The sequence below is a fragment of the Periplaneta americana genome, chromosome 5, assembly GCF_040183065.1.
Source record: "Periplaneta americana isolate PAMFEO1 chromosome 5, P.americana_PAMFEO1_priV1, whole genome shotgun sequence".
NCBI lineage: Eukaryota > Metazoa > Arthropoda > Insecta > Blattodea > Blattidae > Periplaneta > Periplaneta americana.
In genome coordinates, this window is record NC_091121.1 from 92,560,993 (window position 1) to 92,576,778 (window position 15,786).

At 34.7% G+C, this 15,786-nt stretch overlaps 1 protein-coding gene across 1 annotated transcript in view; it reads left to right on the forward strand.

The window, feature by feature from the left end:
- The first annotated feature begins 572 nt into the window (after positions 1-572).
- The window catches only part of LOC138699994 (protein takeout-like), a 36,901-nt gene continuing 21,687 nt past the window's right edge, over positions 573-15,786 (forward strand). The window contains exons 1-2 of the mRNA XM_069826259.1: positions 573-683; positions 8,134-8,251. Coding sequence (XP_069682360.1) covers positions 8,161-8,251 — 91 coding nt within the window. The 5' untranslated portion in view covers positions 573-683; positions 8,134-8,160. The remainder of the gene's footprint in view (positions 684-8,133; positions 8,252-15,786) is intronic.

Sequence of the window (15,786 nt, forward strand, 5' to 3'; positions counted from 1 at the left end):
GATATCTACAGCTTATTTTGGTAATGTGTTCCTCTATTCAATGTATTTGTTCAGAACAATTGATTGTTGCTCGCTTACTAATTATGAGGTACATATATACTGTACATGTGCAGTATAAATACATTATAGTACTATTACAAATAAAATACACACAGTTATGTGCGATCCTCTTATTGTATAATACATCGACTTTATATGTTAGACAACAGTATTTAATAAGTTTGCAGATATACCATAAATTATAATATTGGATTTTAGTGATCATATCTTTGGAAGTTGTGAGAAATACAGGTATGCTCAGCAATTTCAGTAAATTGTGATCTGCCTCATACAAAGAAATAAAGACATATATTAACTGATTAACATTTGAAATCATCAATTAACGATTTTCAACGCAATGTCAATAAAAGTATAAGGTACAAGATATAATTTTAACGTGAATTCGTAAATTACTATAAATGATTTGTTCAGCGTTATCGCCATAGTAGAGGAAGTAGGAGGACGAGGGAAGGTCAAGGTGTTCTCCGCGGTTGCTATTCTGTTTTATAATGTATCTCTATCTTCGTCTGTTCCGAGAAGCGTTGAATCAATTTGGAGGTTACTCCGGGCAATATATAAGCAAGGGAACGCTACCATCCCTAGTCACAATCGTCGAACGAGGGAAGGACTAAGCTCACACCTTGGTAAGGAAGACAAATATTCTATACAATCAGAGTAAATGCTCGGTACTTCTAAATAAAGTAAATAAGTATTTCGAGTTTTATCAGAGAATCAAAAAAATGAATTGAAAATAGTTGTTTGTAATAAATAAAAATTACATTCACTTAAGTTAAAATTCACGATTTAAAGGATTTAGAAAAGTTTTTGTTTACAAACTGAAGAAAGAAGCTCTCTTTATTTATTACTCGTACCAAAACATTTTTGAAAGCCCTCACACGATTATTTCATCAATAATAAGAAATCTTTTCAAACTTCATACGTCTGTCTAAGAAAGTGATTTCATTTACCAGTAGATGAAGGATTTTGTCATTTATCGCTGCCCATACAATACAAATATTTGAATTTTTATAAGTAGTTTCATTAGAAATTATTGAAAAAAAATACACATATAATTAGTGATATCTTAAACTCATTTTTAAGCATTATCATCTACAATATATATATATATATATATATATATATATATATATATATATAAACAGTTTTTACATTAATTATATATTAAAATTGATATTGGGAAAGTTATTAATCGTTTACAAAATTCGTCTTAAGTTTTGTATTTTTGTGAAATATGTATAATGATAATTAGACACTCACTCGAAAAATACTAATTAACAAAACCACAAACAAAGTTAACAGAAACACAAACTCGTATTGTGTACTAAAAATTTATTATTATAAAACCTATAGTCTACTATGGCGATATATTTCAACTCAGTTCTCTGTGCATGTATGTATGGGATGTCGAAAAATTTATACACGTAGAAAGAGTGCAAATTTTGTGTGTAGGATCGAAAAAATGATCATTCAATATAACAACTGACATAACTGTTTGCATTAAAAAATATACTGTCCTAATATTGTTAATAAAATACAACATTTTAGTTAGTGCCGGTATTTAGACTGTTTGTTAACATTACATTTTGCTTTTCATAATAAAATTAATTGTGCCATGGGTAGATTCTAGTTGAATATTCAAGCGAAATGGTTAAAGTAAACTGAAAAAAAAATGTAATTTTGAATTGAAGATTACGACGCTAATAAGGTGTAATAAAATAATTTATTTTATCTAATGTGCCGTTATGATATGAAGATAAATCTTCACAACTGTGTCTAGAATTAGTCAACTTCAGTAGTAGTTTAAATAAATCTTACTGGATATTAATGAATATATAATATGACGTAATTTGCAATCTTTATTTATGAATGAAAATTACAATATAAAATCCAGAGCATCATGTAATGAAATTTTTATAGTTTTAGTATTGTTTGAAAATTAGTTTTATTCTCCTAATAGATAAAGGTACAAAATTATATTTGTAATACCTGTTCCAAGAAACATAAATCAAGCTCCTTGCTTTTTTAAATATTGCGTACAGTGATTACGTCTATAACAGTACCTATTTTATTGCCTTCTACAATTCAATGTAATAAAGTTTTGAAAAAACATATGGAATGAGATGTAATAAAAGATTAGCAATAATCTCTGAAATATAAGATTATGTCTAATAGTATTTTTGACATCTCTCCTAACCAAATATATTCAAACAAAATAAATATTTTCTTCCGCGTAATATATATTCCAAAGCACGCTAGAAATTGAAGGGTTCAGAACCATAGTGGGCCAAGCGCCATTTACTAAAACCGTAGAAAATAAGAGTTAAAATGAAGTTATTATCATAATTCAATGGAAACATATAGCAAGTAATATAAAGTATACACATTAAAACTAAATTATATGTGAATCTTCATTAAATTCTGGTATTCACTTAACTTCAACCCTTGCTTTCTCTCTTTTTAATAAATGGCGCTCGGACCACTATGGCTCTGAACCCTTCAATTGTTGCATAAACAGATGACCTATAATATTTCCAATGACATGTTTGTCCATTATGGTTAAAAAAGAAATTTGGTTTCGCTACACAAGAGAGAACATTTGTCTCTTTTCCATAGAGACTGAACTTCTAGTTATAAGTATTATGAGTTGTCCTAGGAGTGTGCTTTCCTCATTCTAGCTTCATGCACAAAGAATTTCGCTAAATGTACGTGGTTATTGCTAGTAAATATTGTGAAAAAATCACAATGACTTAAAGAATAATAATAAGAATAGTAATAACAATAGCTATTTGTTCATCTAAGATATTAGCAAATACATAGAAAGGAAACTTTAATTAATGTATTCGAACACATCTTTGATGCTCTAAAATTTCCCTGTATCGTTGAATTTGATGATTTCTTCCAAGTTTCGTAAAATAATGTCGGTTCCGGGTACTTTGAGCCGGTAAAGAGCTACACTAATAGCGACATTGAGCTGTCTTTATCCACCAATAACGAGACCAAGGTCGTGCACATAAATTAAATTAAGCAATGCAAGGGATAATTCTGTAAAATAATTTATCTGTGTATTACATAAGAAATCTTTGTGAAATCACGTTGCAATACCAGACATGTCGTAAACAAACAAAAATTAAAAAAAAAAATATTTGTGGAAAATTACTCTTTATCCAGCTACAATAACCCACGAAATATTAGAAAAAGAATGTTTAGTATAAGAAATAATTATACCTATTTTTTGGTATTATGTTCGGACTTGACCTAAGAACATCTGATTTCTACATTCTCTGGATAGAAAGTGCAGAGAAAGGAAATTAATAGATTTCCTGACGTTTTTTTCCCATTTTCATTATCCCTGATATCAAACACGTTGTTCTTACCGCGCCAACTAAATATGTAAATAATGTTTCTCCTAAATTAGCAACACTTTCAATACTCAAAATCTATACCAGGGACTGCCGCTCTTGCCTCATATAACGTGCAGTACTGTTTAATGGAGAGTTGGGGACAGTAAGCTGATTATAGACGCTCAGAGATAACTAAGTTTTCAGAATTACAGTAATAATTAAACCTTCCACACCACTCTTCTAATTTTCATTTAAAAAACTTGTACGAATAGTTTAAGTAAATGGCCAGAAGGTTTAACCAGCGAATAGGAATTATAAAGAATGGGCACTGCGAATTTCCCTGTCTGCGCATGCGCACCGTTAGCGTATAATTTCAGTTTCGAACATTAGAGGCCACTGTAATCGGGCACTCGCGAAGATGGAACAGTCATTCTGGGTCGCTGGCAAGTCTGCTGAAAAGTATTTTTGCTGTCGACTGCTGGTGCAATATCAGCGCCAACTCTAGGGAAAAAGGCAGAACCTCCCACTGATGCAGATAGAGCTGGTTTGAAGGACAATGAAATAAGGCACGCATCAAAAGTACCGACGCACAGTGTCCATACAATTTCCTATATGCTGTACGCAGTTTTAACGTCAATATACTAATCAATTGAGGAGCTCAGCGCACAAATGGCCCAGCCCTAAGAATTTTCATATTGAATGTATTGCTTTAAAAAGCTCTTCATATTGTTCCCTTCAAAGTGTAAATCAGCCTAATCATCCTCCTCAGTTTTTTCCTGAGATTTCAGTGCAATTTTCGTTTGTGTATCACATTTCGTCCACTGTTACAAATAGGTAAAGTGAAAATACAATTTTGTGGATTGGACCATTCGTGCGCTGAGCGTCTTAACTACTCCGGAAAATGTGCATAAAAATTTAAAATTTCCACTAAGAAAACATGAAGCTCCTATACCGGGAATGAATGAAATAGTGTCACTGTCCATTAATTTTCTTATTTATTATTATTATTATATATTTTTTGTGCAATGGCCAGCACTTGACCGTCACTATCCTGAGCAAGATTAATCCAGTCCCTGGAATTGTATTCAAATTCCCTCAAATCCATTTTAATATTATCCTCCCATTCATGTTTCGGCCTTCCAACTAACACTCTATATGCATTTCTGGTTTCGCCCATACCTGCTACATGCTCTGCCCATCTCAAAGTCTGGATTTAATGTTCTTGATTATGTTTGGTGAAGAATATAATTCGTGCAGCTCTGCGTTGTGTAACTTTCTTAATTCTCCTGTAACGTCACCCAAATAATTTCCTAAGCACCTTATTCTCAAACACCCTGTTCCTCTCTCGAAGTGAGAGTCCAAGTTTCAGAACCGTACAGAACAACGGTAATATAACTGTTTTATAAAGTATAACTTTCAGTTTTTTTTAACAGATTAGAAAACAAAAGCTTCTCAAGTGAATAATAGCAGATATTTCCCATATTTATTCTGGGTTTAATTTATTCTTAGGTATCATTTATATCTGTTACTGTTGCTCCAAAGTATTTGAATTTTACCACCTTTTCGAAGGATAAATTTTCAATTTTTATATTTCCGTAAAATTACACTACTTAAAAAAATTACGCAATTCACAGGAAACGAAATCAAGATTTCTCCAATCTTAACCCTATTTGAATTTGTGAAATTGGATTGCTTCTGAACAAAGGGAATTGTAATTTCATACATTGAAATTACTTTGAGATTTTTGGTGATGAAAATAACCGAGAGCAATTTTTAATAGAGTAAAATTAATTTTCTCCGCTAAACTCAATGCGGCATCGTTTCATTATCACAATAACATTATCTCGTCGTACCTGAACAATCTCTGTAGCTAAAAATACGTTGAACAAAAATTACAATGGTTAGCGTCCTGAGACATTTGTTTTTTTTTTTTGTTTTTTTTTGTTTTTTTTTTTTGTTTTGTTTTGTTTTTTTTTTTTTTTTGAAGTTCAATATAATTCTACACTTGAAAAAAAGTCACTGGCATAAGGAAAAATGCTGAAAAATTCTACAGGTTACAGTTAGGACACAAATGCAGGTATATTATAATATACATAGAGTATCTGCACATACATTTCATATCATAATCATGTATGAAGTAAGCCTATGACATAGTACACTATATCCTCAGGATTCAGAAAGATAGTTACTACGTTTTCATGGAGTATTCAAATCGATCTGAATATATTTTCCGTATTGAATACGATCCCTGTTTTCATGGAATTTTCGTTATGTATTGAAAACGATCTGAGTACGGAAGTTTTAGTTTCGAAAATACTTATGTTGGTTAACATGTCATCGACATATTAGCGTGTTGGTCACTCTGTAGGCATTAGCTATAAACAATGTTGCGTTTTCCAAATGAGGCGCAAGAAAATTTAATATTCTGGCTGTTAATCAATAATGGTAATATTGACTTTTAGGAAAACACGAAATATTATGTTTTACAACACTCTTTTTCAACATACATATTGCCCTGGCTGTTGGTAAAACAGCTGACACATCAAACAAATGACGATCGATGACGCTCTTAGCTTATTGAGATCGCACTGAATACGATATCCGTTTTCATGGAACTCAATTCGAATTGTATACGATCCGATCCCACTTTTTAGATGTATCGACCTTGAGACTCAGATCGATTTAAATCCCAGTTTTCATGAAGATTTCAATACGGTAAGTGTATTCAGATCGACCTGAAAACTCCATAAAAACATTGTAAGTGTACGAACCCATTATGAAGTAAATTCGACATCGTAAAAACCCAGATCATGTCTTAAATATAAATTAGAACACGGATTTTTGTCCGTTGTCATTATGTTGTCTCGTGTTAGTCAATACAGACGTCTGCTATCGTGCAGAAACCATATCTTGAGAACCTTTCGGCAAGTCTACGTAGTGTTAAAATATTGAATTGGCTTAAAGACAATGAAGACCAAGCTGTAATAAGCTAATAAGTGTAGAAATGAGCCTAAGAAAAAGAAAAAGAATTACCTATTATGAATTTTGGACTAGTTTTATGGCCATTATTACGTAATAGATTATTTCTGTTGCGTGCCGTTCCACTCAAGTGACTTTATTTCGCCATTCCTATATTATGGGGCCGTGACCGCCAGACGAATTTAAATTCAAACACGTCTTCAAGGCCGGTATAGTCCAGTGGAGATAATAGCAGAAAAACGGTTGCTAAGTAATAGAATTACGGTCAGATCTGCATGCCACACAGAGCACTCTGACAGTTAACTCAGTGCTAATATACTGTCCAAATTTCACGAGAGGATACCTGCGACGGGGGTATGGTTCTTTCGGGGTGAGAGGAGATGGTCAACTAGTAATTCAGCTCCTCTAAAGAAGCAAGTCGATGAGGATGATGTCATTGGTCGGCTGGAACAAACAAGGCTTAGTTATTGGCCGGTCGGTTCCAGGTTGGGGTTGGTTGTAAGAGTAGGGGAAAAAACTCGCATTCCTTGCTCGGATCTTGGCAATAAATGATGTAACTTATATTACTGAGATTTTCGTGGTTGTCTTAAAGCTATAGCCTAATTTTACATAAAAATGATAATAAGAAACAATGACTCACTGGAAATTACATTACTTCTGTATCTATTATTAAGACAAACATCAGACTCCAAGAAGTCAGACTTCAGATTCTTTTTTTTTTTTCTTTCTTTTTCTGTTTTCGTTCTTGCGAGGTTTGAATCAATATTGATAAATATCAAGTCATCTGATCATGCGGTCAGTATGGGATAAAGACATTTCTAAAGACAAGGGCCACATTTACTTTTTATGTGAGAGAGAAATTTCCTCTATACGAGTCTAAGATACTCGATCTGTATATAAATGATCTTTTCTAATATATTTAGATTTAGTTTTTCTCCAGTACTTTGAGAATGTCGTGGGAATGATGATTAGATTAGATTAGATTAGATTAGATTAGATTAGATTTTATTAAAGTCATGAGTATTATACAAATACTATGAACAGTCATAATTTTTTTTCGTTTCTCTTTTCCTGTTTTCTGTTTTTCCGCTTTTTCTTAAACTACTACCTACACAACACTCATGCCTAAGGCGGGACTCGAACCCACAACCTTTTGGACCAAGCGATAAAGAAATGCCGTGCCCCTACAGCTTGAGCCATCCAGGTCGGCATCATAATAGAAACAAAACAGAGTGAATAAGATTATATTAGAAACATAAGTTATTAACAGAGGACTCAAAGTATTCACTAATACTATAAAAGGGATGATTAATTATCCAGCGTTTTAAAACATGTGTCATAGTTAACAGTGTGTGCAGACTTATGTAATCTATTAAACATAGATACTGCCATGGAAATAAACTGTTTTTTCAGTTGTTTCCAGTCCAATATTAGATTCAGTCAAGTGAAAATTGTATCATTTATTATAATTATGACGATCAGATCTGTGATTATAATTTGATACATTTTTCTTTACCTTCACCAAAGAGGTGAAGATGTAAAGATTAATAACAGTCAGAATAGCCTCATTTATGAATAATGGCTTACAGTGCGCATCATAAGCTGAACCAGTGTGGTAGCATACCACTCACACATAAAATCCTCGTGGTTATAGGGTCGTAGTCAATGTATTGGCAATTACAGAAGCTCTTTATGTGGCTGTGGGTGGAGCGATAAGGTTTGGGTGGGGAATAACATCTGTGTTCTGTGGCAGGTTGTTACTACACACCCAGTCAGCAACATGACTGCCAGCAGCTTGCTACGCTTGTCTCTCGTCGCCGCAGTGGCCACCATGATGTTACCAGCCGCCTCTGCTCAGGACAAAGAGATCCGTAAGTACAACTTCGAAGCGAATAAAAATTAAACAGAATTCAGATTAAATTATTTTATTTCTCTGAATGTCATTTTATTCTTAAGTGTCATCGTCATCATCACCAACTTCGTCATCGTCGCCGCTAACATTACCATTATTCAACATCGTCGCCGAAACTAATTTTTAATACTCTCTTAGACAACTGATCACTTTCCACCAAAATAAATTTTGGTTAGGTTCTGTACAGATTCCATTATATGTTTGGCGAAAAAGCCGGGTGCAGAACGTTACTCTCAGTATTTCAATTTATTCTTCAATTACATTCACATTTTATCTTTCACTATGACCGTATGATTACCTAAATTACTCTGAATTGCCTCTGTTATTAAGAATACTGTTAAATTAATAATTCGCTGTCATCACCACATCCACTACATCTACTACTATTGCTCCTGCCTAGACCACAGTCTAGTATATACAGTCACGAAGCTTGAGTTTATAAGGGTACTAGGAACAATAGACTGTGAAGGTACTATTTCGCATTGTCTGTAATGAGGCGATAGTAGCGATCCTAGTGGTTAGCAACTATCTATGGATGCATAATTATTACAAATTGAGCTTCGTGACTGCATATACTAGACTGTGCTGTTACCAGTACAACCAATTCTACTACCACCGTCATCACCACCACTTCTACAACTGCCACCACTTCTACTACTACCACCACCACTACCACTACTACTTTTACTTCTACCATCATCACTTCCACTGCCACTCCTACTTCTAACATCACCATTTCTAGTACCACTTCCACTACTACCACCACTTCTACAACTACCACTACTATCATCACTTCTTTTTTTAGTTGGTTATTTAACGACGCTGTATCAACTACTAGGTTATTTAGCGTTGATGAGATTGGTAATATCGAGATGGTATTTGGCGAGATGAAGCCGAGGATTCGCCATAGATTACCTGACATTCACCTTACGGTTGGGGAAAACTTCGAAAAAAAAACCCAATCAGGTAATCAGCCCAAGCGGGGATCGAACCCGCGCCCGAACTCAACTTCAGACTGGCAGGCAAGCGCCTTAACCGACTGAGCCATGCCGGTGCTTTTATTATGTTAACATCTTGGTTTTACATACTAATATGTTTTCGGTTAGGAAATATTATATAGCTAATATGTTTTGTTTGTGCCATTTTCATTTTAATCTGTATATTCTTCTGGAGAGTTGTTGGACCTAATTATAGGTGGGGGGAGGGGTGAAACCTACCACGTAGGACTTGTTTTACACGGCACGTACGGTCAGAAGACCCGTTCATTGGATTTAAGACAAAATTCTGATAATATAGTACATCTGTATGTATAATATTGCTCAATAAATCCATCTACATACTAATATTCAAAGCGTTGAAGTAGGCCTATTCGAATAATATATTAGCAAGGTAGTTTCCCACGGGTTTTGAGTGAAATTATCTTTAGTTTCGATTTTACAAGAATTTGTATTTTCCGAATGGGGTCAAGTACCGGTACGGTACAGGGAGTAGCAAACAAATATCTCGCCCTAAAGTGAGCCGCGTCTTCTTGAAGTTTGGGATCACTGTACTAGCTTAAAGCTTTGTAGACCAGTAGGAAGCACATAACATTACTGAAAATGATAAATTATAATTTTTAACATGTTGAAAAATGTTCTGTACAGAACCAAATCATGTAATATTTTGTTTGCATTCCTTTCTTTCGATATTAAGCACTACAAAGAACTATGTTTTGAAGAAAGAATGAAAACGGAACAAAGCCACTGTATTTTTGGAACATTCTTATAGCATTATGTTCTGGTGAACTCTCCAAGGAAGTATGAATGCATTCTGGGAAGAAAAAAATAATTTAAACCATTATAAATCTATAATTGAAAGTTCTTTCCGAAATATTCAATGTTTTCGTGATACTGTCTCATTCAGTGTGATATTTCCAATTCTATTTGGCGAAAGAGTCTTATCGATTTTGGCTGCTTTGAATCTTCATTATTTAACCTACATTGTCTCATACTAGTTAACACAAAGTGTGGAGCACTTTGCCGTCTGTGCTCTTATCGCGACGCATAATGGCAGGTGTGTTACATTGGGATGACGACGACATTAGAATGAGAAATAGAGTTAAGGCTGGTTCACAATAAGCCGAGAACGGAAACGACAACGATAACGAGAACGGAAATATTGTTAAAATAGCTATTTAAATGCGAGTATTCACAATAGTTAATTGTGAATGCTCACATTTAAATACATTTATTTTAACATTATTTCCGTTCTCGTTCTCGTTTCCATTTCCGTTCCCGGTTTATTGTGAACCAGCCTTAACAGTCATAGTGTAAAACGAAGTATTCTACAAAACAATCCCTATAAAGCCTCTTAATCCACCTTGGATTCTACTTTGGCTCTCCCGAATTGAACTTGAATCTTCGGTATGGAAAATTAAACATTTTGTTTTATGATTTACGACGCAAATATGAGTTGGAGTTAGCCTTTTTAAAAAATGTTCCCTCGTCTACAAGCAAGTTCTTTGCGTTCCTCACATTTGATTTCAAGTCAGAAATTGACTAGTGTTACTAAAACACAATATCTTCCCGGAAAATCATGTGGTCCGTGTTTACGTGATTTCTACCCTTAAGGCAATTATAATTGGATAATATTCAGTATAAAAATACCTTACTACTCAAAGTCTAAGTTGTTCGGAAAGTGGTGTATGATCATTTTATTCTACTTTCTTCCCGAGTACATAACATTCAAGTTTCTGTCGGTCTGGGTAACGTAATCGGTAAAGCGCTGGCCTTCTGTGCTCGAGATTGCGGGTTCGATCCCGGCTCAGATCGATGGCATTTAAGTGTTGCCTAAATGTGACAGGCTCATGTCAGTAGATTTACTGGTATGTAAAGAACTCCTGAGGGACAAAATTCCGGCACACCGGCGACGCTGATATAACCTCGGCAGTTGCGATCGTCGTTAGATAAACCATAACTTAACTTCAAGTTACATACCTACCCATATAATGGCATGGAGCTAAGTTCCCACTGAACGTGAATAGAAACCGTTACAGCCTGTCGAAGCTGAAGGCATGCTGAGTGTGAATGGCATGAGCAGTCATAATGTAACCAGTAATTAACACCGTCGTCATTTGAAGCAGCTGTCGAGGAAAAGCCTTTACCTTTACTTGAATCGTGTTCTTTGAGGTCAGAAGTCAAAACTTTCAACATATGTATGAAAGGAACATTTATTCTGAAAATTATATGGCAGCTGTACACTTGCTTTACAAGCATGAGAACATAACTAGTATTGTTCTTTACGGAACTCTGTGTAATCTTTGTGTATGGTGTGAAATGTAATTAAACCCTGTGTGTTCGTTGTGTGTGGTGTGAAATGTAATTAAACATTTTTACTAATTTAATTGTAAGAATTCAAGGTAGAAGAGTCGACCTTGTAAAATTAACACCACATAAGACAGGATAAAGAAATACAAAGGGGAATTCTAAGGATTCAATGTTTCTACGGTACAGAAAACAGGATGTTTTGCTTTCTTATTAACACGAGGAAAATAAACAAAACATCGTTTTGTAATATGTATGGCATATATATCTCTAAAAATCTTCAACTTTATTAGCTTAATCCCTTATGAGTTATACAAGAAAGAAATTAAAGAGTAGGATAAAAATTAATCTACTTCGTATTTTTCGTCGAAATTTAATCTCAATTGGAAGGTTATTATAACAGTGATCTTAGCATAGATAGAAAATATGTTAAATAATAAATAAAATATATATTTTACATAAATAAATAAATAAATAAATACTGTAAAGTTGTGAAACTTGGACTCTCACTTTGAGAGACGAACAGAGATTAAGATTGTTCGAGAATAAGGTACTTAGGAAAATATTTGTGGCTAAGAGGGATGAAGTTACAGGAAAATGGAGAAAGTTACACAACGCACGCATTGTATTTTTCACCCAACATAATTGAAGAGGTGGATTCCGAAATGTCGTAAGCATTTTTTAAAAGATTTTAATTTACTTTATTCACGTTTTAATTTATCCTTTTCAACGATGAAAGAGTAATGAAACGGAGAGCTGAAAACCAGGGTTCAAATCCCGGTGCCGGAGAGAATTTTTCTCCGTTCAACTACTTTTTCATCGTACGATGACGCAGAATATCTGCACGGAAACATCATAAGTACTTCGGTACATTAAATAATATATATCATTTTCAAGTCTATATATAAAACTGTGTAAGTTTATTTAATATATTCCCTAAGTCTTGTCTTAGATCCGTTTGAAAAAACATACGCAGAAACTAAGGGCATCAAATTTATTTTATCAGTTTTTGTAATTGTTCTCATAACTTGTAATTTGGACTTGTCAATTTGGAATCCACCTCTTCAATTAGGAACATTCAATCCAGACGTTTGAGACGGGTAGGGCATGTAACACGTATGGGTGAATTCAGAAATGCGTACAGAATGTTAGTTGGGAGACCTGTGGGGAAAAAGACCTTTGGGGTAGCCGAGACGTAAGTGGAAGGATGATATTAAAATGAATTTGAGGAAATTGGGATATAATTCTAGGGACTGGATTAACATTGTTCAGATAAGGGCCCGATGGCGGGCTTATGTAAGGGCGACAATGGAAATCCGGGTTCTCTGAAAGCCATTTTTAAGTAATTAAATAAGTAATATATATAGGCCTATATCACATTAATAAATAAACAGAAATAAATACAGAAATTAAATTAATTATTTAAATATATAAATAAAATAGATAAATAAATATAAATCCAAGAATTTTTATATTTACACGAATTGTTCGAAATTTGATTGTTTCATTATCTGATTACATTTTGCAGTCTTAAATGAGTGCATGGCGATATTGATCTATAATTACTAATTTCCATTCTTTATTTTAATTAGCCAATGCCATGATTCCGTAATTCTGTTCTTTAACTAAACTGATAGTATTTTCGACTACAAAGTCGATGGAACCGGGCTTGATTTTGCAGAAAGTTGAATATTAAATTTAACATCTTTCCAGAACAAAGAATATGTGTCCCTTGTCTTGTGCAAGTTCATTTATTGGGCTCAGTGTTGTAATTTCCACTATGTAAGTCAAATACAGTAAATAGGAAGTACAACTACTTGTTAATATTGTACTATACGATAAGAATCCGAATGAACATATTCAGAAGGAAATAATTTCAGTAGTTTGTTAAGATTAATAATAAGAATCAATCATAAACTTAAATAAATACTCCTACAATGGTAGTCTCTGACTTAGATCCCTTGAGAACTGCGGCTTTCCAATTTGCGCTGTTTCGTTTTCTCCCAGCAGAACATTGCCCCCTCTGGCTCTTTGAGTTGATTATTTAACGACACTGTATCAAATACTAGGTTATTTAGCGTCGTTGGAATTGGTGATAGCGAGATAGTATTTGGCGACATGAGGCCGAGGATTCGCCAGCTATTACTTGACATTCGCCTTATGGTTGGGGAAAACCTCGGAAAAAAAATGAACTAGGCAATCAGCCCAAACGGGGACCGAAAAGACGCCCTAGCGCAACTCAGGATCGACAGGCAAGCGCCTCAACCAACTCAGCTACGCCGGGTCTCCACTGTAGGGATTTAAGGCTGATTCACAATAAACCACAAAGGGAAACGACAACGAGAACGGAAATAATGTTAAAATAAATGTATTTAAATGTGAGCATTCACAACTTTAGGGATTCAAGGCTGATTCACAATAAACCAGAAACGGAAACGGAAACGAGAACGAGAACGGAAATAATGTTAAAATAAATGTAGTTAACATTATTTCCGTTCTCGTTGTCGTTGTCGTTTCCGTTCCCGGTTTATTATGAACCAGTTTTTACTTTTGTAATGGGGCGAGGAAGATTATTAGTTATGGGGTTTAGAAAGGGCCCGTCAACTACTATGGCTATTTGCACCCTTATCTATTATTCTTTAAAAACGAACAATGCCATAAGCTATATTCGAATACGAACTAAAAACGTTGTCATACTAAAATCGGATAAGGGGCGAGGCAGAGCTGGCATATAATTTTGCATGAATTAGCGTTCACTAGCGTGCATTCAATCCCAACTCTTTATTTAATTCCATAAATTAAAACAGTAGCTCACACACTTACTCATATTTCGATTGAATAACTGAATTGAACTTCGGAGGAAGTACTACAACTCAGGACTGAATCTTTAAAGATCTATTGCGCTAACTCTCAAGCTAGGCGAATACCCAAACCCACACCTGTTGACTACACTTAAGCCTTGGTTTTTCTGAACTGACGCATGGGACGTGCGAGGTGCGAGGCCCGCCTCGCACAAATCCGAACTACACGAGAGATAGTGAGCAGTTTCTATAACTGCGAGATGGCGAGGTCTGCGCACCTCGCAGTCATAGAAACCACTATCTCTCGTGTAGTCCGGATTTGTGTGAGGCGGACTTCGCACGTCGCATGGGTCGGTTCAGAAAAAACCAAGGCTTAAGGTTCACAAAGTACCCAAATTTCATTCAGGCAACTTCCTTCGTTCCTAGGCCAGTCCCCTCTGTGTGTCGACAGCTTCGGGGAAATGCTATGGATGATGACGGAATGAAGAAATGTTCACGGAATGATGTAGATGCCATTTACAGTATTTCTATTTAGCCCTTTATTTTCCTCTGATGTCATTGCTCAGCTATACAGGGTGAATGATAACCTCTACACCAAAATGAAACTGGTAATAGATCATGAAGAAAGATTAAAAAAATCTAAATACATTTTTCCTCTAGCATTCACCGTTTCAGGGGAAATCGTTATGTTTCTATGAAGCATTTGGCAACATCAAGGCTACTGCAATAACCCTGAGCAAGCGCGGCCTGCACTCCTTACCTTTCCCTCCCCTTCTACTGTACTCAGTCGGTAATACGTGACGTGCGCTGCGTTGCAAGATTTATTTCAACCATTTTCGCTATTATTCAGTTTAAATTCATGGCTAACAGTTTAATTTGCAAGAAAAGAAAAAAAGAAAAACATTAACTGTTCAAATTATTTTTACCTATCTGCTTGTGTAGCAATCAGCCATTTCTTTCGGACCATTACCGCAATAAAGCGCTGCAAACATTGGGCAAATTCAGTACTACCTTTTTTCCTTCTTAACGGTGCTTAATCGAATGAAAAGTATAATAAAAGTTTTGTTATAGTTAATATGTAGAATCACCTCTTAAATTTTGGAGCATAGGTTACCATCCACTCCGTATAACCTATTACCGAAACGACGGTGCTCTCAGTCTATTTGTAGCGAGTGGTCTAATTGCGTTGTTTGTGTATGCCTGCGGTGATATAATGTACGTCGTATTGGTTAGAATTAATACTTCAGTGACTTTGTTGTTGACACAATGTTTATTAAATAAATTCCTGTTTAGTAAAAACAAATGAAAGATGACCTTCTAATGCCTAGCTGATACTCACTTTTACTATATTTTTAGATCAAACAAACATACTCCTATTCAAACAAAAGAAT